Below are 26,292 nucleotides of genomic sequence, written 5' to 3'. Positions count from 1 at the left end.
TTAAGATCTAATATTTCATTTTCACACGGATAAGGAAACTGAAAAACTGGAAGCATAAAGCAACTGATCCTGGATCATGAAGCTGTGACTGGAATTTAGGTCTGCTAATAGTAATAGCTAGCATTTGTATAGCATCTACTATGTGCCAACCACAATGCTAAACACTTTACAAATACCATTTCATTTGATCCACACAACAATCCTGCAAGACAGGTGCTGTTATTATTCCCATTTAGGTTGAGGAAGCTGAGGCAGATAGACTTGCCCATGGTCACACAAGTAGGAAGTATCTGAGGGATTTAAATTAAGATTTTCTTGTGTTCAAGTCTAATATTTTATCCACTGAGCCATCTTCTTATCTTCTATGCTCTTTCCTTCCCTATATTAAGGCAAAACATATGGAAGACATTATATATATATATATATTAATCATTGCATCAGTAATAATGATAATGTAACAGGATAGAGATTAGATCTGTGACTTTATCTTCAGCATTTTCTCTGCAAACTTACAGCCTGTGTCATTCATTTCTGGACCATCTAGTGCTCAGCACTTAGTAGGTATTTAATAAATACTTACTGATTGATTAATAAACTTGCCAAAAACAGAGAGAAAATGACTTGCTTACAGTCATGCTTTTACAGTATTTGTCACAGGTAAGATTTGAACTCAAACATCCTTACTTTGACCCTGCCTTTCTAAATCCTTAGCTAAAATCCTGATAATAATTATAAAGAAACTTTGCTAAATAAAGGAATCTATCATTTTATAAGGCAAATAATCAGATATACCTAACTTATATTTTGTATAAATCTGAATCAGCATATATATTGGGTTCCCTTCAAGGCAAGGTACAATTTATCAAGAAGACCCAAGATTAGTTTTAGGATTTAGAGGTGAAATTAAGGTTTTGTTCTTAATAAAAGTCAGTAAGGTCTAGTGGGGAGAGCCTGAAATGGAGAACCAGAACGTGTAAGTCATTCACTGCTTTCCTCCAAGCTACCAAAGAAAACAGCTGTGAAGATGGTTCATCTAAGTTCCAGTGGGTCCCAGCAGAACACAAACTTCTGCTGTTTTAATTAACTCCTCTGGCATACAATTCTTGCTTAAAACCAATTTCCCACAATCACTTACTCAGTGTTTGCCTTCCAGGCATCTTCGAGAGTGATGATATCAGTGTTATCTCCTTGGAGATGGAAAAGGCCATCAACTACTCCCAAAAGGTGCCTTCCTCTGTGATAATTACCTAATTATACCTTCCTTCAGTCAATGTTTTTCCACTCTCTCCCCCTCTACTCCACCCTACTCAACCACAGTGAGCTAAATCAATGAGAGTTATTCTCTTTAAAACCCAAGTCGTTGGAATTATTTCAGAGTAAAAGAGTAGGGATATAGTTAGGGTGGCCCCTAAAACAAAATTATGAGGGAACTTAGGTCTCTCTCCTTCCTTTCTTTCTTCCTTCCTACATTCCTTCCTTCCTTCTCTTGTCGTTCTGTCTCAATACCTATGCTGTTCTTCCCTGCCTAGACTGTCTTACACCTTCTACTATTCCTCCACCTTCTAAAAGCATATTTAAGGCCTAATTCTAAATCAACCACCTTCATGAAGCCTTCCCTAAGTCCTTTTCTCCCCCAACCCCACAATCATCCAGTCAGAAGTGATCTATTCTTCCTCCACAGTCCTATACTTACTGTCTGTACTACTTGTTAGGCACATATATTGCTTCATATTGTAATTATTTCTCTATCTCCTTTTCTCTTAACATCCCAAGCTCCACAAGAGCCCAGAGACTATCTAATTCATCTTTTTATCCCCCCCACAATATAAGCAAGTGTAATACCTCCCACATAACTGCAGTGCCCAGTAAATTTTAAAGAAATACATGACTCTCAGGTCCCTCTCCCAGGCATTCAGCTTCAAGTTTCCCTGTTACCCCCTTTTCCAAGTGGTACTCTACCCAATAGCATAGAATCCTTCTTTGGATCTAAAATCCCTTCCTACACCTCATCATAACATACCTCCCCCATCTATTTCTTTGTCTCAATATATGCAATTCCTTTTATCCAATTGGATCTGAAAAATGAATTTGTCATCACTTTTGGGTGACACTGGCTCTTTATTATGTTAATCATTCATCTGTTTTAATGGGAGCCTTCAATATCTGACCTAGGAAGAATTTCAGGCCTTTGGTGGGAGAAGTTCTGGGGTTAATTAATGGACCTTTGGAAAATTTTCCAATCTAACCACAAAGACAACTTATTCTGTCTATGGATTAATGAAGTTATAGAAGTCAAGATTGTTATCTGCGCTCCATTTGGAAAAACAGGGCTGCTACGATTAATTCGAAGCAATGGCCTCAAGGCTTAGGGGGCCCACTTTCAATAAGTTCCCAAAAGTTCTATTACTTTCAAAAGGGCTTGTAAGGCCTGTCACTCTAATGGACTAATGCAGGTGTTTCTACTCTCATCACACTGCCAGCCACTCCCCAATGACTGAACTTGTCCTTGATAAATCAGGATATAGAAATATATATAAATCAGACTATAGAGTGACACTAACATTACACTTTACTTTTTCAGTGTGCTTTGCTGGTAGCATCCCTCAAAAACCAGTGTGGAAACCAGGCTGAAAGCCCCCCGGCCCCCAAAGAAGACCCAAAGGTGGCAAAGGAGAAAAGTCAGCCTCGGAAACTTTGCTGCCCTAAGCCCACATCACTCTCGCTGGCTAGAATGGTTTGACTCCCCTTTATTAATAACAATAAGTTGTTGCTAAGTTGTTTTTTTCAGTAATCTCAATTCTTCATGACTCCATTTGGGGTTTTCTTAGCAAAGATACTGGGAGGTTTGCTGTTTATTCCTCCAGCTCATTTTACAGATGAGGAAACCGAGGCAGACAGGGTGGAGTGACTGGCCCAGGGTCTCACAGCCAGCAAGTGTAAGTAAAACTGGATTTGACTTCCTGACTCCAGGGCTGGTGCTCTTTTCACTGTGCCATCCAGCTGCCCCTTTTCTGAGGATTTTTGAAACAGCTACGGCCAAGAGCATAGTCCAGAGACCCAGGATAAAGAATGGAAGCTGCGTAACCAGGAAACAACCAGTATCTCTGTCTTACTAAGGGCCAGGACCCATAACAGCTCAATTTAGGGGTGGGTGAGGGTGGGGTTGGCAGCAGCCCTCTGCCCACTCATCTCAGGGAAACAGAGTTTCTGAGGAGACTGCTTGTCAGCACAGACTGACAAGGATTAGGTCTGAAAAAGATATCAAAACTAATCTGAATCTGAACCTGATTCATTTTGGTTTGCCTGGATTGGCTTTAGAGGACCAGGCTGGGGGAATATCGGGGGCACTTAGGATGGGCACCGTTGTATTTAGTGGAAACAGAGCAGTGGGTCCTTGTTCTGCGGGAATATCCAGAGACCAGAAGGAGCTGGGATAGACTGAAGAACTAAAGTTGAATTTGTCAGGATCAGATAGAAAAGGAAGGGAAGGGGAGAAGCAGCAGATGACTTATTTTTCAACCTGGCCAAATCCACATAAAGCCCCTTCCTCATCTTGGCCATCAGAAGGGTATCTTACTCACAAGTATCAGGTATGTTTATCTGTATCTGTTGTACATGTATGACTGAACACATCTAAGTCCTCAGGGGGAGGCCTGAACCTTCCAAAAGGCCTCAGAGCTAATAGCCTAGAGCAGAGCTTGGGAGTAGAAGCAGGGCAATGAGACATATGCCCCTCATTGTTTAAAAAGGATCTTAATGTTCTAAAATGGCAGTTTCCTTTAATGAGGTATCTGTCCCTCAAAAAATATAACTAACATTCAATCAGGACTCAGTTTCTTTCACACAGATGTTGTCGTCATTCAGGAGTTTCATTCAGTTTCTAGGTCCTTCACCCTTTCCTAGCCTGCTCTCCAAACACTTGTCCATAATTCAAAATAAGAAAAAACAAAACACCCCACAGTTCCAAAACCTTTCTCTTATCCTCTTGTCCAATAGTTATTAAGCCAAAGGCCTGAGGTAGCAGCTCTGTGGATTATCAGTGCCATAAATTTTTGTAGACTTAGGGCTTAAATGGGATAGATCCCCTCTTAAGAGTTTCAGATCTCTTACCTGTTTTCATGTGGGCACACAGAGAAGGGACTGTTCACCTGAATGTTGGTGAGGACCAAGAGTAAGGTGCTGGTTTTTGATTCTTGGTTTTTTTAGCTGAATGATCACTGCCTTCCGGCAACATTTAATAACAAAAGAACTTTCATCTTGATAAATGGTAGAATTGAGTAACAACACACACACACACACACACACACACACACACACACACATGTCCCTCAATCAAAACAATGGGAAACTTAGAAAATTCTACTCAGTGGGAAAGGTAGCAACTGATCACTTCTGGTGACTATTTAGTAATTTACTATTCAGTCTCTTTATCAAGCTCCCTGCCTTCATGGATCATTGTAATAGTGTGGTAAGGGCCTTGAAGTCCCACAAGAGCTCACAAAGTTTCCTACAGGAAATGTGTCTTCTTGCTACTTTTCCCATCCTTCTCCCTGGACCCCTTTCCCAAGCTCTACCTTTCATGGCTTATTAGTAATAGGTTAAGAGGAAGGTTCTAAGAGACTGGGATATTACTGGGATGCAGACAACATGAAGACCGAGACATCTTTTCCAGTTAGCCTATTGTTGTTGTTGTTGTTTTAAGAACAATAAAAGTGATCCTGACAAGACTATCTCCACAAGGAATTCGACATGGCACTCAAACACCAGCAGACCAACCATCACATCAGGCAAGAAAAGGCACAAGTTCCAGCATGTTTGGGGGGTGGGGGGAGGACAGAAAAAGTATTTATATGGGGACCAGTTCTATTAATCAACAGCTCAATACAAAATCCAAACTAGGCATAATATACCATCAAACAGAGCAGAGGACCCAGATCCAGGTGTTCAAAGAGAAATCTAAATTTGCCAGAAAATCATGAGACCCGCATGACACCTTTCAAAACTCAGTGAAGATCTAATGAGTACATATTCAGTGAATAGAAACAGACCGCTTAATTACCTCAGGATCTCAGTCATACTAGATTTTCATGGTTTGTGGTGATCAAGAACCCAGTCTCCTAGGTTCAGAGTATAGCTTGGGAGTTAAAAAATAGGAGTTATTACAAAACAACATAGTGCTGATCATCATGGCTTCCCTTATCTGAAATGGTCAAATGTTGTACTTTTCTAGGCCAGCCAGTGAAAGATTGGGGTTCAAATAAGGGAAAGAAGAAGATCAAACCAACAAAGAAAGGATCAGCCACATCTTTCATACTGATTATTGATCAAAGGAAAGATGCAGGTAAGCAAATAACTAAACTCCAATTCTGGGTCCCCTATGTAGGAGTATCTGAAAGGACTTTTCTATTTGGTAGGGTGCCTTCTGGGAAAGAAAATAGCAGTATTTCTGGAATTAATCTTTCCTTGGTTTGACATCTACTAACTTACTGATGAGATGGGTTTGCAAAGACTATACCCTGAGTGGGAAAAAGCATCCAAAAGAGAAAAAAAAAAAAAAAAAAAAAAAAAAAGAGGAGCAATTGGGTGGCAGTGGATAACAGCACCAGACCTAGAGTCAGGAGGACCTGAGTTCAAATCTAACCTCACTTACTAGTTGTGTGGCCCTGGGTAAGTCACTTAACTCTGACTTGCCTCAGTTTCTTCATCTATGAAATGATCTTGAAAAGGAAACGCCAAACTACTCTAATATTTTTGCCAAGAAAACCCCAAAGTGAATCAGACATGACAGAAATGACAGAACAGCAATAACATCTTTGTTCTGAAAAAAAAAAAGAAACTCTAAAATTAAATTGCCTTTACTCTCATATGTTAGGAAAAGGTCTCCTTACCCTATAACTAGTTGGTGGAAATGGAAACAATTCACTCTGGGATTGTGATCTATGTTATTATAAAATGGTGCCTGCCAATCAAATTCAATGATTTCCTTAATAGTAGGTCTGCAAAATCACAAGCTCATTCATTTCTACGCAGTTTCCATTGCTTGACTTGAATTGCTATTATTTAGTGGGTGGTACTTAAGATTACATAGTAGTTAGAACATAGAATTTGGATTCAGAAAGACCTGAATTTGAATCTTGCTCCAGTACTTTTCTAGCAAATTACTTAAACTTTCTCAACCTTGGTTTCCTCACCCATAAAATGGGGATAATATCTCAGGTTTATGGTAAAGTTGGAATGAAATAACATATGTAAAGCCTTTGCAAACTTTAAAGCACTATATAAATGCTAGGTTCATTTTTTAAAAAAATAACAAACTTGGCATTTTAAAATGAAGTTGAGGCTAGGTATGATAGTTTATGCCTCTAGTCCCTGCTACTGGGAAGAATGAAATTGGTGACTTGAGTTCAGGAGTTCATAGAGACAATAGGGCTAAAAGCCTATGGTATATCACCCTAATTTAGATTTTGGTCCTTTTTGAGAACAATCAACTGACCCAAGAAAATGGGAATTAAGCCAAAAAACAACATGGTGCTAACCAGCATGGTTTCCCCCTTCCAAAATGATCAAATTTTTCTATTCTAGCACAGCCAATGAAATATTAAAGTCCAAATAAGGGGGGAAAGAGTAAATCATTAAAGTGCCAATTATATTTTTTCATTTTTTGTTATTAACAAAGGGAAAGGTTTACTGGTATGATAAACCTCCAGGTGTGGAGGGTTACCAGGGTGCTTAAAGAAGGCTGAACCAACCAAGATCAGAAGATGGAACAGGTTAAAGTTTCCATCCTGATAATTATTGGTATCAGCATGTGAGTGGCTACTATATTTCCAGCCTGGACATAACAATGAGTACCTGTGTGTTCTGTCTCTCGATCATTCTGAGGATTTATTATTATTATTATTAAAGCTTTTTATTTACAAGGCATATGCATAGATAATTTTTCCAGTATTGACTCTTGCATAACCTTTTGTTCCAAATTTTCCCCTCCTTTTCCCCACCCCCCTCTCTAGCTGGCAGGTAGTCCAATACATATTAAATATGTTGAAATATATGCTAGATCATTCTGAGGATTTTGAAATGGCTATGGCCAAGTTATAGTCCAAAGTCCCTAAAACAAAAAACTAAATAAAATTGAGTGATATTGAGAATTGGTGACAAGAAGGAGTTATATTTGATGTAAATTATCTTTCTTCTAGATGCAGCACAAAAGAAAAATACACTGATAAAGGCTACAAAAAAATCTATTTTTTCCAATGATCTTCCCCAAAAAGATGACATTTCTTCAACTGAAGAGGTATTAAATTGCCCATGCAAATAAATGTCTCCTGAACAATAGGAAAGCTAGTTGGTGGCAGCTAGAGTGCTGGGCCTATTGTCCATTCCTATTGTTAGGTGTACTCATCTTTCTGAGTTCAAATATGACCTCAGATATTTATTAGTTCTGTGACTGTGGGGTAAGGCACTTAACCCTGTTTGCCTCAGTTTCCTCATCTGTAAAATGAGCTGGAGAAGGAAATGGCAAACCACTCCTCAAGAAAACCTCAAATAGGCAAGACTGAACAAGGACAACAAAAAACTAGTTCCTCTCAATTTGATCAGTGCTCCTAATCTTTGAGTACAAAGACCCTTTTTTAAACATCTAATTAAATAATGAGGACCTTCATATGATACTGTGGCAACTCTTCTATTAGTGTCCACTGGTTTGTTAATATGTGAAAGAGCATAATTCTTTTAAATGAATTTGAACTTCACTTATTTCAACAACATCTACATACTTTTGAAAAGAAACATAATATATGCACAAGACATTAGTCCAAGGAAGTTATATTTGCTTATTTATTGTACTATATTTTGCTACCTATTTAATTGGAACTAAATAAAAATCAAAGTGGTAAAGCTTGATATACAAATGGATTTAGGGGTTCTACCAGGAAAGGTCCACCAGGGGCCCACAGGCCAAAAGTTAAGACCTCAAAAGTTCCATGAATGGGTTTAATTTTTCTTTCAATTAATATTAAGTCTATTTTCCTTCCTTTCTACATCTCCCCTCCACTGGAAAAAAAAAAAAAAAAGAAAAAAGAAAAGAAAAGAAAAACAAAACCCTTATAATAAATAAGGATAGTCAAGTAAAACAATTCCTACATTGGCCATGTCCAAAAAATTTGTCTTGTGCTATACCCTAAATCTATCACTTCTCTGTTAGAAGCTGAGTAGTATACTTCATTGTCAGTCTGATGAAATCGTGATTGGTTATTGTATTGATCAGAGTTCTGAAGGTTTTCAGGATTATTTGTCTTTTTGTATACATTGTTCTCCTGCTCCTGCTCATTTCATTCTGCATTGATTCTTCTATATCTTCTCAAGTTTCATTGAAAGAATTCCTTTTGTTAGTTCTTTCACAATTTGGAACTACCCGCAGAAAGTTACCAACTTGTCCATTTGACCCAGCTATCCCACTAGGCTTTTACCCCCAAAGAAATCAAAGGAAAAAAAAAAGGATCTATGTATATAAAAATATTGCAGCTCTTTTCACGTCAGGCAAAAATTGAAAACTAATGGGGGATCTTCCTGTTGAGGAATGGCTAAACAAATTGAGGTATATGAATCTAATGAATTTATGATGAAATTATATGAATCTAATGAATTTATAATGAAATTATCTTATTGTCATAAAAAATGATGAAATGGAATTTCAGAGAAAACTAGGAAGACCTCTATATATCAACACAGAATGAAGTGAGCAGAACCAGAATAATGTATACAAAAACAGCTTTCTAAATGATAACTACATTATAGAGGAAAACAGCTTGCAAAGATCTGAGAACTCTAATCAATACAATATTAAAGCTGGAGTCCAAAAAAAGTAAGTTGAAACATGATATTCACCACCTGACTGAGAGGAAATGAATTTTATTTTACATTACATTGCATTCATATTTTTGTTCAATTGTTATTTTAATTTGTTCAATCATTCTCTAATCGATAAGCATGGTCAGAATTAAAATTGTGTGTGTGTGTGTGTGTGTGTGTGTGTGTGTGTGTGTGTGTGAGCTTTTTTCCTTTTGTAAATTTCTCTGGGGTCTAGGTACATAGACAGTTTGTAAGCTGTTCAAAGATGGGAACTTGATTTACTATTTCCAGAAGCTAGTTCAAAACACTCCACCCTTAAGATCTAATAAGGATGATAAGATATAAACACCACATAGTACAACCAGGAGGATTATAAACTTGCTGCAAATTTTACAATGAAAGTTTTAATGGAGGTGATTCAGTCAACCAATCAGATACATGATTCTTCAAATAAATGTTATATTCTTTTATTTAAAAGTGGTTGACAAGTTGCAGCTTGAAAAAACTGAAGCTAGAACTGCCCAAACTCTTGTTTGGTGCAAACTCTATTCATCAGAAGAAAATGGAAGATGCCTTAGAGAAGCAAATTTCATCTAAAGCCGTAACCTACTTTCCAACCACAGAAATCAAGGTCAGTTCTCATTTTCAACCTCACTAAATCCTGCATGTAAGAGATTAGGCCAGCCTGGTAAGGTGTGGAGAGCTGGAACACATTGCATGAGTAAGTAGCTCATCATTGCTAATTTGCTTGCTGATAAAATAGGCAATAAAACTCAGATTGCTTTAGGCATCTTAAATTAGGCAGTCCTTCAGAGTGCAGAAACATCTGTGTTCCAATGAATGGGAAAGTGTTATGATCAGCCTTAGAGGCACTGAGGGACACATTGAAGAATGTATTAATGTCATTATTATCTGGGAGAAGGGTTCAGAATGTGAAAAACTCACAAAGATATTATTGGAGCCACAAGGAGCCCTTTATTGTAGAAAAAAGGCACATAAGCTGATCAAGTTGATCTAGCAGTGAGTTATGAGTGAAGGGCTATATTTAAAGACCAAACGAGGGAGAAGGGAAGTAAGGGTGGAGTCTAGAGGATTAGGGAAAGTTAAGGAGGGTCCTAGTCCAAGACAAACTTACATGCGCATTACATCTATGTCAGCAACCATCCACGATGATATACCAGGAAGTGGGGTATGCTAATACAGGTTAATGAAGATGCTTTGGCCACAAAGGTTATTTGTAGAGTGAGAATATCTTTTTTGCTGTTCATATCACAAGGATCCCTGTGGGCTTCATACTGAGTTTTACTATTTTTATTTTTATTTTTATTTATCCTTGTAAATATTTCCCAACTTCTTAATTTGTTTTGGCTGAATGTTGTCAGCCACACTCCTGTTTGACACTTCTGTTCCAGGCAGCTCTCTAAGACCATAAGTTTCAGGGACCAAGAAACTGAAATCACAAGTCCAGTTTCTTTTCCTCAAGTAGTTGATCCGAATCAGAAGAAACATTTCTTCTTTCCTCTTAATGCTTTCTTAGGGCATGATAAAACATCTGCAGTGCCAGGACAAGGATTTAGAAGAGTACATAGAACAGACAGAGAAGGCAAGAAAGTATTATATCACACGAATTCAGTGGTTGCTGACGGGTAAGTTTCTCAACTATGAAGGGTATTGAGGAAACAGAAAATAATGGTGTAGAGGTAACCCCGTGCTATCAAAGTCTAAATTTTTGTTTCATGCTATCAAAATCCAAATTTTGGTTCCAAGATGCTTCACAACCTTCTGTTTTCCTGACTTAGCTCTTAAGTAGTAAGAATCGTTAAATCAATCAACAAACATTAAATGCTTACAATGTACTAGGCATCCTGATATGTGCCAGGGAAACAAAAATAAAGAGGAAACAGTCCCTATCCTCATAGTGTTTACATTATATGAAGCTCATTTTTTTCTTTTCTTTTTTTTTTTTAAATGAAGTTATGAGTATATATAAAATACATGCAAAATGAACCAGCTGTTAGGGCATGACAGGGCGGGGGCAGGGCTTGGGAAACAGAAGACATTAAATGTTTTATCATTTTTATTTTGTTAAATATTTCCCAATTACATTTTATTTGGTTTGGTCTGTACTTAGGGATGAAAAGTTTGGGCTGTCCTTGGGTTTTAATACCTGCTCTCTAAAGCATTCCCTCCTAACCAGCATGCCAAGATAAGTTGAGTGTGTTACCAGGACATTCTTTCTGTAATACAATGTCTTGAGTTTCCTTACTTCAATTGGCCAGTTTTTGGTTTTGTTTTTAATAAGAATAAATGTGAAGATACAAAGAAGTATATATATACATACATACACTGTATGTATATAGTGATGGTCAAGAGAAGTGAGAACATCTGTTCAGAAAGTCAACTAACCTTGTGCAAACCAGCATTCCAGCATTTCTTCTCCCTGTTCTCTCTGTGCACCTGTTCTGGTTACCTTCTGGTGTGCCCTGCTCAGGTTCCCATGGCCAGGAGAAACATACATTGTCAAGGGTACATGGTAACATGTTGAGTCTCACACCGTGACATTCTTGAACCTTTCAGAAGAAAAGGAAAATAAAGCAGAGGATTTCTCTGTAGGTGGGCTTGCCAATCACATCTGTGAGTTTCAAAGTCACATAATATTAGAATCAGAAGGTCTTCTTCCCCAACTTGCTTGTTTTAAAGATGAGGAAGCTAAAGATATTTAAGAATATCACATGATTTGCCCAACATTACATATTTAATTTGTGACAGAATCAGGACCAGAACTCAAAACTACGGACTCCCAGGACATTGCTTTTTCCACTGTATCATTCTGGTCTCCAGTAGTCTGCTATAGGGACATACCACCCTGAACCTTAGCTACAAATGATATTTCCTAATAGAATGTCATCAGAGACAGCTTAATCAGCTAAAATGTATTGAACAATTACTGTTAGGCATTGTGGTATATGCTGTATGGAGAAATAAAAACAGAAAAACCATAAATTACAACCCCATCCCTTTTCTGGCTTCTATATTCATCAGGAAGCCGTCGTCTATTTGGCACTATTTTGGAGAACAGGGTCTGTGTCATGATAGACTTATCAGAGTCCATGGGATTACATCTGCAGCAACTGAAGAAAGAACTGAATTTGCTAATTTGGGAACAGCTGAGAAAATGTGAGAGGTAAAAACAAGGAGTCCCAGGAATGAGGGAATTTGTCTGGGGATGGGGAGAACTTCCTGACAAAAAATTGTGATACAGTATATCATCACTTCATATCAATTCATAGCCTTCTTAGCATATCTTCATCAATCCTCTTTTCACTGATTAATAAAGGAGATGAGGATTTCTAAAATATACTTCAAAATATCTCAAGGCACAGGTTCTCAAACTTTTTAACATCACATAAAAGTTATTACTTACCCTTAAAAATTATTGAAAACTCATTTTGTTATTTTTATATATTTATCATATTAGAAACTAAAACTGAAAAAATTAAAAATATTTATTTTTAATAACCTATTACATATTAGCATCATTAACACATTTTTATGAAAAAATAACTTAATTAGTAAGATATGCATAGTATTGTTTTATATATTTTGAAAACTTCTTTAATGTCTGCTTTAGCAAAAACTTCAAAATTTTGAAGTAAATCTAGCCTCATGCTAGTTGGAAAAGGGGAGAATATTTTAATGACAACTTTTATTGTAAAAATAGTTTTGACCTTTTGAATGGCCCAAAAGGGTCTCAGAGACCATACTTTGAAACTCACTGGGCTAGATGAATTGAAAAATATTGACACTGATCTTTGGGGAATGAAGCAGTTTCCAAAAAATCATCTCAAGTACCCATGTTCCAGTTAAAGCTTTCCAGACAGAGGTAAGGAAATTATTCTTGTTTTTTCAAAAACTAAACTTATCCCAGAAAACAATAAAAACTTTAAAAAGAGAGAGAGATGTGGGGGGAAAAAAGAAAATATGCGTAAGGTTTGTTTTCCCTACACAGAAGCCTAATCTCCCACTGTCTTCCCATTTGTTACCCCCTCCCAGCATCCAATATAGTCTATTATGTTCTAACTAAAAGATCCCACTCTCTCTGTGGCTCTCTCTGTCTCTCTGTGTCTCCCTCCCTCTCTGTCTCGTCTCTCTCCTTCTCTTCTCCCTCCCTCTCTTCCTTTCCCTCGCTCCCTTCCCCACCCCTGTGTTTCTGTCTCTGTCTCTATCTCTGTCTCCCTCCCTCCCTCCTTTGTGTGTGTGCACGTCTTTGTCTCTGTCCCTCCCTCCTTCCTCCCCTCGCTTTCCTTCCTCTCTCTGTGTGTCTCTGTCTCTGTCTCTTTCCTCTCTCTCTCTCTCTCTCTCTCTCTCTCTCTCTCTCTCTCTCTCTCTCTCTCTCTCTCTCTCTCTCTCTCTCTCCCTCATTCTCTCTCCATATCTCTATCTTTCTATGTGTGTTTCTCTGTCTCTGTCTCTATCTCTTTCTCTCTCTCTCTCTCTGTCTCTTTCTCTCTCTCTCCCCATCCCTTCCCCTCCCAACTTCCATTCTCCATTGCTCCATTCTCTTCACTCCCAGTTTTAACCTGCTCGGCTTCGCTGAAGACCTATATGCATGGCAAGATAGACTGGTAGACTCCACAGATGAAGCATGCCATAATGCTGTGCAGTGGGTGACCAAAATGGAAACCCATGGAAGTACCTCCATCCTCAGAGCTTTACTGGTGAGCTGTACCGCCTTCCCTGCTCTCTCCCTCCCTCCCTCACTTCTTGCCCCTATCCCCAAAGGAAGGAGATCCAGAGATATGTTGGGATGACTGAGTGGTATCTTGGCAGGAAATGACAATTCTCTGGAATCAGAAAGGAAGGACTATAACCTTTGAGCACTTGAGTTCTAACCCAGTTCTTAATGATTATTACTGGGCCTTGGACCCTGTGGCTCTCTAAATCTCATTGTGCTTTTTTTCAGAAAGCTTTCACTTTTCAAGATGTAAAAGGACTCTATCTTCTGACTGATGGAAAGTCCGACTTGAACTGCAGTCTCATTCTAAATGAAGTTGAAAAGCTCCGGAAGAAAAAAAATATTAAAGTACATTCCATTTCTCTTAACTATTCATCTAAAAAAGATAGAGAGACAAGGTAAGAAAGCAGGAACTTTGTATTTAATACCTTTATACAACTTTACATCAGGATGAAGTAATAAGTCTGTAAGCATGTACAACATGAATTAGTTTTGAACTCTCTGATGTATATAATAGCTTTCCTGATAAGTCCTACTTATGAGTATTCAAGGAGATTCATTAATTTTTCCAAATTTTCATTGACTTTTCCAATTATCATGTTAGGGAATCTTTGGGAATATTTTTAATGCACAATAACTAATTGTGCATCTCTTTTGATACCTGTCTGAGGGTCTCATATATATAACCCAACCAATCAATAAACATTTATTAAGTGCCTACTGAGTGCCATGTACTGTGCCAAGTGCTAGAAGCAGTATTTAAGAGAAAAAAACAGTCCCTGATCTCAAGGAACTTGCAATCCAATATATGCATTTGAAACAAACTATGCAAGATAAATAGGGAATAGTTACCAAGAAGTAAGAATCAAGAGGGATTGGAGAAGACTTGAGTAAAAAAAGTATTTTAGTTAGGTTTTAAAAAGAAGCCAAAGAAATTAGAAGTCAGAACAGGGAAAGAGCAACATTCCAGTCATTGAGGCAGCGAGAGAAAAATGCTTAAAAGCAAGATACAGATTGACATGTTCAGAAAGCCAGCACCAGTGAGTCCAACAGTATGTGGCAGGGAGTAAAGTACAAGAAGATTGGAAAAGTAAGAGGGCACTAGGTTATGAAGAGCTTAGAATGCCAAAGTGAGCATTTTGTATTTTCTCCTAGAGGTAATGGGAAGGTAATAGGAAGGTGACATGATCAGACTTGTGTAAATTGCTTTTAGTGGAGGATGGATTGGAGTGGAGAAGGCTTGAAAAAGAGCCACCACTAGGCTATTGTGGTAATCAAGATGTGAGGTAATAAAAGCCTGCTCTAGTACACAGCTGTGTCAGAGGAAAGAGTGGGGCATACACAGGAATAGGAGATTAGGTTTCATTCTTAGTGAGAAAAACAAAGCTTACCAGTATTTTCTTTTTTAAAAAAAAAAGTTTTTATTGATTTTTTTATACATTGTTTTTCTAGTGTATGGCATTGTTTTACATATTTTACAAATCTCTTTAATGTGGTACATCTGTGGGTGACAGCAAAATCAAGAATATTACCATCTTTGTGTATACTCGAGGTAGAGTGGAAAAATAGGTCATGGAAGTGATTAGGTTGAGGAGATGAGTTGTTAGGGTGTTTGAGAATCAATACATTGGTTGCAGTCCCCTGATGTGCTGTCAGATCTTTGGATAAGTGAGGAATTTATGACAAAACAAGAAATAGAGGACATAATAAAATGCAAAATGGATGATTTTAATTACATTAAGTTAAAAAGGTTTTGCACAAACAAAACCAATGTAGCCATGATTAAAAGCAGAAAGCTAGGAAATAATATTATACTCAGTGTTTCTCATAAAGGCCTCATTTCTAAAATATATAGAAAACTGAGATAAACTGATGAGAATACAAATTATTTCCCATCTGATAAATGGTCAAAGAATATATGAATAGGCAATTTTCAGATGAAGAAATTAAAAACATCTATAGTCATATGAAAAAAAAGCTCTAAATCACTATTGATTAGAGAAATGCAAATTAAAACAACTGAGAGACCACCTCACACCTATCAAAGTGCCTAAGATAATAGGAAAAGATAATGATAAATGTTGGAATTGATATGGGAAAACAGGGATACTAATACACTGTTGGTGGAATCATGAACTGATCCAACCATTCTGGAGTGCAATTTGGAAACATGCCCAAACGGCTATAAAACTGCTGAAGTAGTCTCTATTGGGTCTGTATCTCAAAGACATCATAAAAGAGGACAAAGGACCCATGTATACAAAAATGTTTGTAGCAGATCTTTTTGTGTTGGTAAGGAATTAGAATCGACAAATAGCTGAATAGGTTATAGTATATGAATGTAATGGAATAATGTTGTTCTTTAAGCAATGATGAGCAGGATCATTTCAGAAAAGCCTAAAAAGACTTACATGAACCAATGCTGAGTGAAGTGAGCAAAACCAGGAGATCATTGAACACAGAAACAGCACAATTATATGATAATCAACTATGAGAGAATTAGCTCTTCTCAGAAATACCAATAGACTTGGAATAGGCAGATTTTGTTGTTTTTTCTCATGATTTTTCTTTTACTCTGATTTTTCTTTCTTTCATAACATGACTAAAATGGAAATATGTTCAAAATGATCGTACGTGTATAACTTGTATCAGATTTCTTGCTATCTTGGGGAGAAAAGAGGTAAGGGAGGAAGGAAGAAAAAGAACTTAGATCTTAAGACCTTACAAAAAATGAGTAATGAAAACTATCTTTACATGTAAGTATTATTGAAATTTTAAAAAAGAAGTCCCCTGGTATAAGGTCTGTAGTTGAGAAAGAGAAAAAAAAATTATGAACCATGTGCCAAACTCATTGAGAAAGGAAGGGAAATAGCCTGGGGGTCTGTAGACAATAGCTACCAGGATTTTGATTGACAACTTCAAAGAAGAAGAATTACTAGAAGTAGAGAAAGAACCTGGAGACTGGCATTGATAAGCAAGGAGTATTTCAACTACCCCACCTTGACCAATCAATCAAGAAGAATTAATAAAGAGCAGCCAAAACAGGAAAAATTGACCAGTAAGGCTGTGATGGAGGGAGCCAAGCTTCAATAAAAACTAATAGATGGAAAAATGTGAGAAAGATAAAGTTTTAAGAACAGGCATTCCAGAGGTCACAGTGGAATGGTTGAGTATCAGTATTCAATGAACTAAGCTCAAAATCTTTTTCATGGGAATCTCCTTATTGGTAGAGATGTATTTCTCAATACTCTACACTTCAGTGAGTTGACAAGTGCATGGGAGAAGAGATCGTGATCTTCTAGCTTCCAGTTTCAAGAAAAAGAACCAGGTTCCAGATGCATGTCCCTAAAGGTAGAGAAAGACTTAGGAGAGAAGCTGTCATAATAGAGAAGCCAGAAAATTAGTCATGTTCCTCTCTCCAGCTTACCATCTTGGAGACTTTATGGAATTTCCCACTTAAATGACACCTGTGACCTTCTAGGTAATCACACCTGTCTAGCCTGTGCACAGCTTGCTATATTTCCAGGCTGTACTTTCCCAGGCATTCGACCTGCTTAAACTGCACTCAGTCTGCAGTAAGTAATTTGTGTCATTCTGACCTGCCCCACAATTTCCACTTCGGTCTGCTCATTGGCTGGTGGAAGGCTGAGAAGCTTTGGGAGCAGAGAAGGTGAGGAGTGTGGGAACGGATCTGCAGGAGCTACAAGCCACTTGCCCAGATAGGAGGAGAGACAATTTGTCTGAGAATGTTAAAGTTTCTCCTTGAACCCAACTTTCACATAGTTCCTTCATACACTGACTGATTTATCTACTTTTTGTTTTCATTTGTGTTTCTTTAGCAACATTGTGGGTTAGAAAGCATTTAAGGATACAGTTAATGATAATAAAAAGACTCCATTTTCACTTGTCTTCACTTTGGAAGAACACCGAAGACTTTTTGTCTTTCTTTCTCTTACTTTCCATGATCTCTGTGAAAGCCAGAACAGCTGGTCTGATTTCTGGCATTTCCAGGAGTTGTGCATTCCACAACACCCAAGCCTCTCTTTTTTTTGGTTGAAATATTTCACTCCCAGTAGGAAAGTTCATTCATTCTCTGTATTGTGTGGTACATATTCTGTTCGTCTTCTCTGACTTCTGTTTGCTATCAGCTTAGATAAATAGATTTATAAGTAAATAGGTTTAATAGGATAAATAGGGTTGCTATTTGCTATGTATGTTCACTGTGGAACTGGTATTTAATGGGAAAGAAGTCAAGTCTTCAATGTATAGTTTGAAAGTCCTTTTCTGTTAAACGATATTGATCAGGAACTCAGTTAGGACTTAAAAATTGTTTCCCTTAGACTTATAATATTCAGGGAGCAACTGGCTACAATAGGAAGAAGATGATGAGATGGAAGTGCCAATTTCTCTATCCATCTGCTTTTTCCCCAGAGTATTTCTCTTTCCTTAGGGACCTAAAGAGACTCCAAAACCATAATCTTCTTTCTTAAAACTGAAAGCCATAAGATCAAGATCGATCTTTTCTCAAGCTCTCAACCACTCTGCCCCTCACTTTATGGGGCACTGAATATAATGAATCTCAATCATCCACCAGACAGAACTGAACTTTAACCTGTGAGGGGCCAGAGCAAGAGTTAAAAATCAAGCAGAAGTTTAGTTTCAAAGTGAGGGTAAGGCTTGCAAGCTAGGACATGTGCTGGAGCCTCAACTCTAGGGAGGGGGGCACTTGAGGCAATGTGGGGAGAGCTCAATACTTCTACCATAGTTACACAGTAAGCTACAACAGCTGCAAAGGGGCCGCAGCGACAATGAGACAAGATTGATTCAGAGCAGGGCTTCATGACCAGAACATGGGTACTTATCCAAGCTCAGAAAGCACCTGGTGCTGGACAAAACAATACAATAATTATGTGATTTTGATAGAAGGTGAGATCATCCAGAGGGTGAGTGTAAAGGATTATTGTTATGCCAAGCTAAGAGATAATAGGGTGTCTCTCAATATCTTGATAGCATCAATGAGGAGAGAGTCTTGTGCAAATGGACTTTAAAACACAAGTTACATACACAAATAAATGCATGGTTATTGATCTACCATCAGTGAGATGTGATTTTTGAGTCTACTTTTTTCTCTAAGAGAGTAAACAGATTCATTTTGTTGCATTAACACTTTTTTCTCCCTTTTAATCCCCACCCACCTCCAATCTGTGATCAATGATACACATATACAGGAGAAAGCTTGGCTCTGGAATTGGAGGACCTAGGCTTCACATCCCAATCCTAGCTGCTCCCTAGTACCTCTGTTATCAGACAAGTCACCCTATCTCTCTGGAGTTCAGTTTCCTAGTGTGTGAAAAGAAAGGGTCAGACTATATGAATTTTAAGATCTCTTCCAGTTCCAAGAGTTGTGGTACATATGATGTATGTATGTATGAAAGCTATCTGGAAACTAGAGACCCCAAACCCTGCTGTTATAGAACTTAGCAAAGCTTATTCAAGAACCTGGCTACCACTGAATGCTGACTTTACTCTGCAGACTAGTGTGTACTTGTGCACGTGCACACAAACACAAGTTTTGCAAATGCAAATATTTGCAAATATAAGTTTCAGGAGTATAGCAAAGTTCAGAATCATAACCATAACCTGAATTAGTGATTTTCTTTTTAATTACACTTAAGACAATCTAAAAGACAGCATAGTAGAGAGAAAAGAGTACTGGAGGCAATGATTGTTGTTGTTCATGACTCTTCATGACTCCTTTTGGGGTTTTCTTGGCAAGGATACTGGAGAAGCTTTCCATTCGCTTCTCCAACTCATTTTACAGATGAGGAAACTGAAGCAGAGTTAAATGACTTGCCCAGAGTCATACAGTCAGTAAATGTCTGCGGGCAGATTTGTCTTTCTGACTCCAGGTGCTCTATCTACTACACTACCAAGTCAGACAACCTGGATTCAAATCCCATCTCTGATCTAAGTGACCATAGGAAGGTCAGTCACTTAAACCTATCTGGGTCAAAGTTTCCTCATCCACAAAGTGAATGTTACATCCCAAGAGATGGACTCAGGATGAAAAATGAGGGATATTAGGTGAAAAATTGGAACAAGAAGTTTGGCAATTGTTAATGCTGTAAAGTTACCCATACATATAACCTTTAAATAAAAGGCTATTAAATTAAATTAAAAAAGAAAAGAAAAGAAAAATGAGGGAAATGTCATTGAGCACAGCAAGTATGGAGATTTATTTTGCTTGGTTCTACATGTCTGTTGCAGGGATTTTGAATGTCTTTTTTTTTTTCAATGAGAGGGAGGTAGAAAGGGAAAAGAAGATAGAATTAGGATTTCTCTCTCCTTCCCCTTCCAAAAAAATGAGAAAACAGTTAATCATTAAATGTTTATTAAGCTTTAACTATGTATCAGAGATTATAATAAGCTCTGGTTATTGTCTCTTTCCTCAAGGTGTTCACAATCTAATAAGGAAGACAACATACAATAACTATATAGAAACAAGATATTATACAGTATAAATGGAAGGTGATCTCAGGGAGAAGGCACTAGAAGAAAACAGAAGGAAAATTCAAAAGTATCATAGACATGGAGAACAGCTGTGGCAGTTACATGTTGAATTTATTATATGCTTGAAAAGAAAAGTAAACTCTCTAGAATAGATTCATAGATTCTGTAGAATCTCCTTTTCCAAAATGTATTTGGAAATGGTCATTTAATTTGGTATATGTTAAATTCATAATAAAAACTAAAATGGAAATTTTCAAAATTTTATAGTATTTTATTTATCTAAATACATGCAAAGATAGTTTTTAGGATTCACTTTTGCAAAACTTTATGTTCCAAATTTTTCTCCCTCTCTCCTCCTCTCTTCCACTCCCTAAGACTGCAAGCAATTTGATATAGGTTAAACATATGCAATTCTTTTTTTTTTTTTTTGTAGGTTTTCTTTTGTTCTCTGCTGCACACTTTTTACTTTATTTTTTTATGCCCTTCTTCCTGCTCCACTTCCCCAGAAGGCTACAATTAAATATGGACATATTTATATAGATACATATATATACACACATATATATACAATATACTCATGCATATATACATATACACACATATAAATGTATGCATATACACATACATACATACACAACATGTGCAATTCTTCTAAATATATTTCCATATTTATCGTTCTGCACCAAAAAAATCAGCTCAAAAGGGGGGAAAATGATCAAGAGAAAAAACAAGACAACAACAAAAAAGATGAAAAGACTATGCTTTGATCCACATTCAGTCTCCATAATTCTTTCTCTGGATGCAAATGGCATTTTCTATGCCAAGGTTATTGGAATTGCCTTCAATCACCTCATTGTTGAAAAGAGCCAAGCACATCACCATTGACCATCAATATGAACAATAATATTCCATTACATTTATATACCATAATTTATTCAGTCATTCCCCAATTGATGGGCATTTACTCAATTTCCAGTTCCTTGTTACTACAGAAAGGCTGCTACAGACATTTTTGCACATGTGGTAAAGACAACATTTTTAAAATGATAAAATGAGATGATTGGAGATCATTTTAAATCTCCAAATGAGATTCTTTCTGTCTGGAATCTATGATGCCCTTATATAATTTTTCAGCCACTTGTAATATCCATCCATAGCCCAGCAACTTCAACCCTGTCTCACTTCTCTCTAGGTCAGCAATTACATTTCTAAAAAAGTTGTCTAATAATACTGGGGGGCGCTACCATCATTGCCAAATGGAGTTGGAAGACTGCATGGAGATACATAGAATGCTGACCGAAGACATAACTGAAAAAAATGTATGTTATTTTCCCCTTATTAATACTTATTTTATTTTCATCAAAAAATCCATTTTTTAAGTTAAAGGATACAAGGAACATGGGGCAGTCTCTTAGGCTTTTCTGTCCTCTCTGAGTTCTAGATAAGGAAGGTGGGATGATATAGAATAGTAGGGATAGAATTTCCATTGTTTTGTGAAAATCCTAGTCTATCACAATGAGGCTTGATTGAAGTAAAGTTAAAAATCTTCTCACTTTACTTAGATTTGCAGCCTCACCTATGTCAAAAATAATTACCTGAATTAAATTAAATATAAAATAATTAACTGAATTAGTGTTAGTGTTAGTCCTGCCTCTGCTAATTAACTAGCTGTACAACTTTGGGCAAGTCACTTAGCTCCCCTAGATCTGTTTCCTTATTTAGAAAATGAGGGATTGGTCCCCATAAACTCTAAAATCCCTTCCAACTGTGATTCTGTGAACAATGGAAGGAGTAAGTGCCCTAAACATGTTCAGAGACTATATCTGCAGGTCAGCTAATGACCTGCATTTTTTTTTTGACAGTCAAGAACATATTATCTCTTCTATTATTATATATGGTTTCTTTTTATTTTTATTTTCTCCAGTTACACATAAAAAAAAAAACTTTTTTGGTTATGTATGTACAATCATTTTTAAAAATATTTCCTTATAAATCATGTTGAAACAACAATACTATATGATGAACAGTTCTGATGGACCTGGCCATCCTCAGCAACGAGATCAACCAAATCATTTCCAATGGAGCAGTAATGAACTGAACCAGCTATGCCCAGAGAAAGAACTCTGGGAGATGACTGAAAACCATTACATTGAATTCCCAATCCCTATATTTATGCCCACCTGCATTTTTTATTTCCTTCACAAGCTAATTGTACAATATTTCAGAGTCTGATTCTTTTTGTACAGCAAAATAACGTTTTGGTCATGTATACTTATTGTGTATCTAATTTATATTTTAATGTACTTAACATCTACTGGTCATCCTGCCATCTGGGAGAGGGGGTAGGGGGTAAGAGGTGAAAAATTGGAACAAGAGGTTTGTCAATTGTTAATGCTGTAAAGTTACCCATGCATATATCCTGTAAATAAAAGGCTATTAAATTAAAAAAAAAATTAATCTAGTACAAAACTTCTTAACCTGTGGATCATGGCTCCATATGGGGTCTCTTAACTGAATGTGAGAGGTTGTAAAATTACAATTTATCATCAGTAAATGTTTGATTTGTATACCTATTTTATATATCTATATATCCTGGAATATAGAAATATTTTTCAAGCAAAAAAAAAAATTAATCTAGTACAAAACTTCTTAACCTGTGGATCATGGCTCCATATGGGGTCTCTTAACTGAATGTGAGAGGTTGTAAAATTACAATTTATCATCAGTAAATGTTTGATTTGTATACCTATTTTATATATCTATATATCCTGGAATATAGAAATATTTTTCAAGCAAAACAAAAAAATCAGAACAAAGGGGAAAAATCCAAGAGAGGAAAAAACGGGGAAAAAAGTGAACAGAGCATGTGTTGATTTACATTCAGTATCCATAGTTCTCTCTCTGGATGTGATAAGCATTTTCCATCCAAAGTTTATTGGGATTGCTTTGGATCACTAAACTGCTGAGAAGAACCAAGTGTGTGATAGTTGATTACCACACAATCTTATTGTTATTGTATACAATGTAATCTTGGTTCTGCTTGTTTCACTCAGTACCAATTCATGTAAATCTTTCCAGGCCTTTCTACAATCAGCTTGTTCATCATTTTTTATAGAACAGTAATATTCCATTACTTTTATATGTCATAACTTATTCAGCCATTCCTCAATTGATATATATCTACTCAGTTTCCAATTCTTTGTCATTGCAAAAAGAGATGCTCCAGACATTTCTGCACATGTGGGTCCTTTTCCCTTTTTTATGATTTCTTTAGGATACAGACCCAATAGAGACATTGCTAGATCAAAGAGATTGCAGTTTTATAACTCTTTGGGTATGGTTCCAAATTGCTCTCCAGAATGATTGGATCATGTCACAGCTCCACGGACAAGGCATTAGTATCCCAGTTTTCCCATATCCTCTCCAACATTTATCATTATCTTTTTCTGTCATCTTAGCTAACCTGATAGGTGTGTGGAAGTACCTCAGTTGTTTTAATTTGAATTTCTCTAATCAATACTTATTTGGAGCATTTTTTCATGTGACTATGGATGGATGTAATTTCTTTATCTGAAAACTGTCTGTTCATACCTTTGACCATTTATCTATTGGGGAATGACTTCAACAAGAATTTTTTTAAGCATCTACTTTATCCCAGGACACTACGCTAAAGCCAAGGGTATAATAGAAAGAATTCTGCCTTGGGTGGGAGGTTATGCTAAAATAAAAATCTCTTAAGACTTTATGATTCAACTGATTATTTAAATAAGATGTAAAGAAAAGTAATCTGATAGTCTGTTCATTGTTTTTCCCTGTGAAGGATTCACTTTTGCAATTATTTGAAGGAGATGACCTAAAAAAACTTACTCAAGAGATATACAAAGCCAAGCATTTCCTAAAGCAGGCCCAGTCTTTCAGGTACAGTTTGGGAATATTTTTGCTGGAAGGATATTCATGTCAGAAACTCTAAGAAGGGGAAAAAAAGAAATAGGTAGGATGGGAAACAAGAGGTAGTTTCAGAATGAACACCAAAGGAGCTACATGTAGGATGGAGTAAAATGGAGAAAGAGAGAAAATATTAACAGAAATGACACTGGACTTGGAAGCTCTAAGTTCAAACCCTAGCTTTGTCAATTACTAATCATGTAACTTGAATAATTCATTTTTACTTGGTGCTTTTAGTTTATGAGGGGGAAAAATACATAAAATTGCACATAGATATTTAAAGGGGCATGAATGCTACAATGCTACAAAGTTCAAAATTCTATCTTTTTGTTCTTAAGTGTTATTTCTCTTTGAATACTCTTAAAATAAATGTGATCTTTGGGAGGGAAAATATTATTAGTGACGTTATTCACTTACACGTTAATATGAACAAGTTTCTTAGATCCTTTTACTCTCTGAAGAGGAAAAAGCAAAAGTAGAAAGGGCAATGTAAGAACACTGGCCATTTAGAGAGAAGAAGGTTTTTATTGAAAGAGGAGAAAAGGTTCATGACAAACCATACTTACTTCATAACCTAATCCTGAGGATGCAGATACAATATCATTAGAGTAAGTACAATCATAGGGATGCTCCTATCCATTGCATCTGCTCCCCTTCAAACTTCTCCTTTTGTCACAGATGCTGCCTCCTACACTTTCCTCTTTAGGCTGAGTTGGAGTAAGAGTGAGAATTTGCTCTAGTTCATTCTACAATTTGGCTTTCCACCAAGGTGGACCATGTTACCATCAGGGTATTATTTCCCTAAAAGCTAGTGGCTAGAAGAACTAGGTCAGGCTCAGAAATGTGGGCATTATGGTACATGCCCTTTGGAATGTAGACATAAAATATCTTCCCTTCCTTCCTCTTCCTCTCCATATTTCCTTTTTTTCCCTTCTAAATTGAACCCTCTTTCTTTCTAACAGAAATATACTACAGAAGAACAATGCTGAGGAAGTGGGAAATCCTGTTTAGAAAAAAGCTTTCAGGTAAACTATGGGAATTTATCAAGTATTAGAAAACTTGGGGTGCAGTTATCTACAGTGAAAAGAACACAAGCTCTGGATTCTAAAGACTTGAACATAAATATTACCTCTATTTACCAGTAAGACTCTTCAACTGTAAAATTCCACAGTTCCTTAATAGGGATTTCTTTTCTATGAAGAAAAAAAATAAAATATGCTCCCAAATCTAAGTTACCTGAGATGATGGGGGACAAGAGTAACCTGAATAGCTGTAATTAATAATCCAACTTACCAATTAGCAACAAACACTAAACTAGTTAACAGAGAATTAGAGGGAATTTAAAGGTTAAAAGATTTGCAATTTTTGTTTTGGAAGAGTTTCTGGATCCTGATCCCAATTAATAAGCTACATGAAAATTCATTTATGAAAATTGGACTAGGTTGTTCTTGGTTTTGAGTGTTGTTTTGGTTGTTTTGTCAAATACTGACCTGTTCCTTCTTTCTTTTTTCTTTCTCCCTGCCCTTTTCAGATGAGTGCCTCTATCAGTGTGGCTTGAAAGGAGTGGAAAACAGCAGAACTAATTCATATATCCATTCATCCATCTATCCATCAAAATGAGCTGAACTTCTGCTCTTTGGATCTTCTCTAGCAGATGTCTTGGCAAACACAAAGATGAACCTTGTATATCCAATTATATATTTTAAACTGCATATTTTATATAGTGTGTATTTATATAGTCATTTATGAAACAAAGCTACTTACTTATTCCTAGAATCAAAATTATTGCTTAGAATGTTAGCAGTGATCACTGTTCTTTTCTTCATTAATCTTTGATGAAAGAAAACCTGTTTGCTAAGTTTGGAACAAGGCCTTCTGTTTTGCTTGGAATTTTCTTGTTTTGTTTCTTCAATTCAGAAAAAAAAGAAAATGTGTAGATAACTGCCTTTTCTTTGGATTTCTGCCAAGATGAAGGAAATATCATATGGCTGTAAATGATGCTTCTCTTTTGAAGAAAATCTTTGAAGTGAAGAGTTCTTGGACCCAGTGGGAGGGAGAAGAGAGTCCTGGCCTTTTTTTTTTTAATGTAACTAATTTATTTTTATGAGAATTTATTATCTCTTTCTCTCTTTTTCTCCTCTCCCCTATTGAACCACTAAAAAAAAAAAAAAACCCGAAAAATAAGACCATTACAAATATGAAAAGTCCAAGAAAATAAATTTCCGTATTGGCCATGTTCACAAATGTATACC

The 26,292-nt window shown here is 36.6% G+C and overlaps 1 protein-coding gene across 3 annotated transcripts in view; it reads left to right on the top strand.

The window, feature by feature from the left end:
- Nucleotides 1-25,752, top strand: part of VWA3A (von Willebrand factor A domain containing 3A) — a 79,497-nt gene extending 53,745 nt beyond the window's left edge. For 2 of the 3 annotated variants that reach the window (XM_031942054.1, XM_031942047.1), the window contains 14 exons: nucleotides 1,154-1,224; nucleotides 2,582-2,734; nucleotides 4,703-4,787; nucleotides 5,231-5,341; nucleotides 7,197-7,294; nucleotides 9,329-9,481; nucleotides 10,388-10,496; nucleotides 11,893-12,034; nucleotides 13,424-13,568; nucleotides 13,814-13,983; nucleotides 21,288-21,414; nucleotides 23,916-24,013; nucleotides 25,003-25,065; nucleotides 25,572-25,752. In XM_031942054.1, coding sequence (XP_031797914.1) covers nucleotides 1,154-1,224; nucleotides 2,582-2,734; nucleotides 4,703-4,787; nucleotides 5,231-5,341; nucleotides 7,197-7,294; nucleotides 9,329-9,481; nucleotides 10,388-10,496; nucleotides 11,893-12,034; nucleotides 13,424-13,568; nucleotides 13,814-13,983; nucleotides 21,288-21,414; nucleotides 23,916-24,013; nucleotides 25,003-25,051 — 1,511 coding nt within the window. In that variant the 3' untranslated portion in view covers nucleotides 25,052-25,065; nucleotides 25,572-25,752. Of the gene's footprint in view, nucleotides 1-1,153; nucleotides 1,225-2,581; nucleotides 2,735-4,702; nucleotides 4,788-5,230; nucleotides 5,342-7,196; nucleotides 7,295-9,328; nucleotides 9,482-10,387; nucleotides 10,497-11,892; nucleotides 12,035-13,423; nucleotides 13,569-13,813; nucleotides 13,984-20,038; nucleotides 20,319-21,287; nucleotides 21,415-23,915; nucleotides 24,014-25,002; nucleotides 25,066-25,571 lie in introns of those variants that run through there. The other variant, XM_031942062.1, reaches the window with a different exon arrangement.
- The last annotated feature ends 540 nt before the right edge of the window (nucleotides 25,753-26,292 follow it).

Source organism: Sarcophilus harrisii, chromosome 1 (genome assembly GCF_902635505.1).
Source record: "Sarcophilus harrisii chromosome 1, mSarHar1.11, whole genome shotgun sequence".
NCBI lineage: Eukaryota > Metazoa > Chordata > Mammalia > Dasyuromorphia > Dasyuridae > Sarcophilus > Sarcophilus harrisii.
Note: the sequence above shows the minus strand (reverse complement) of the source record. Positions and strands in the feature narration are given on the sequence as shown.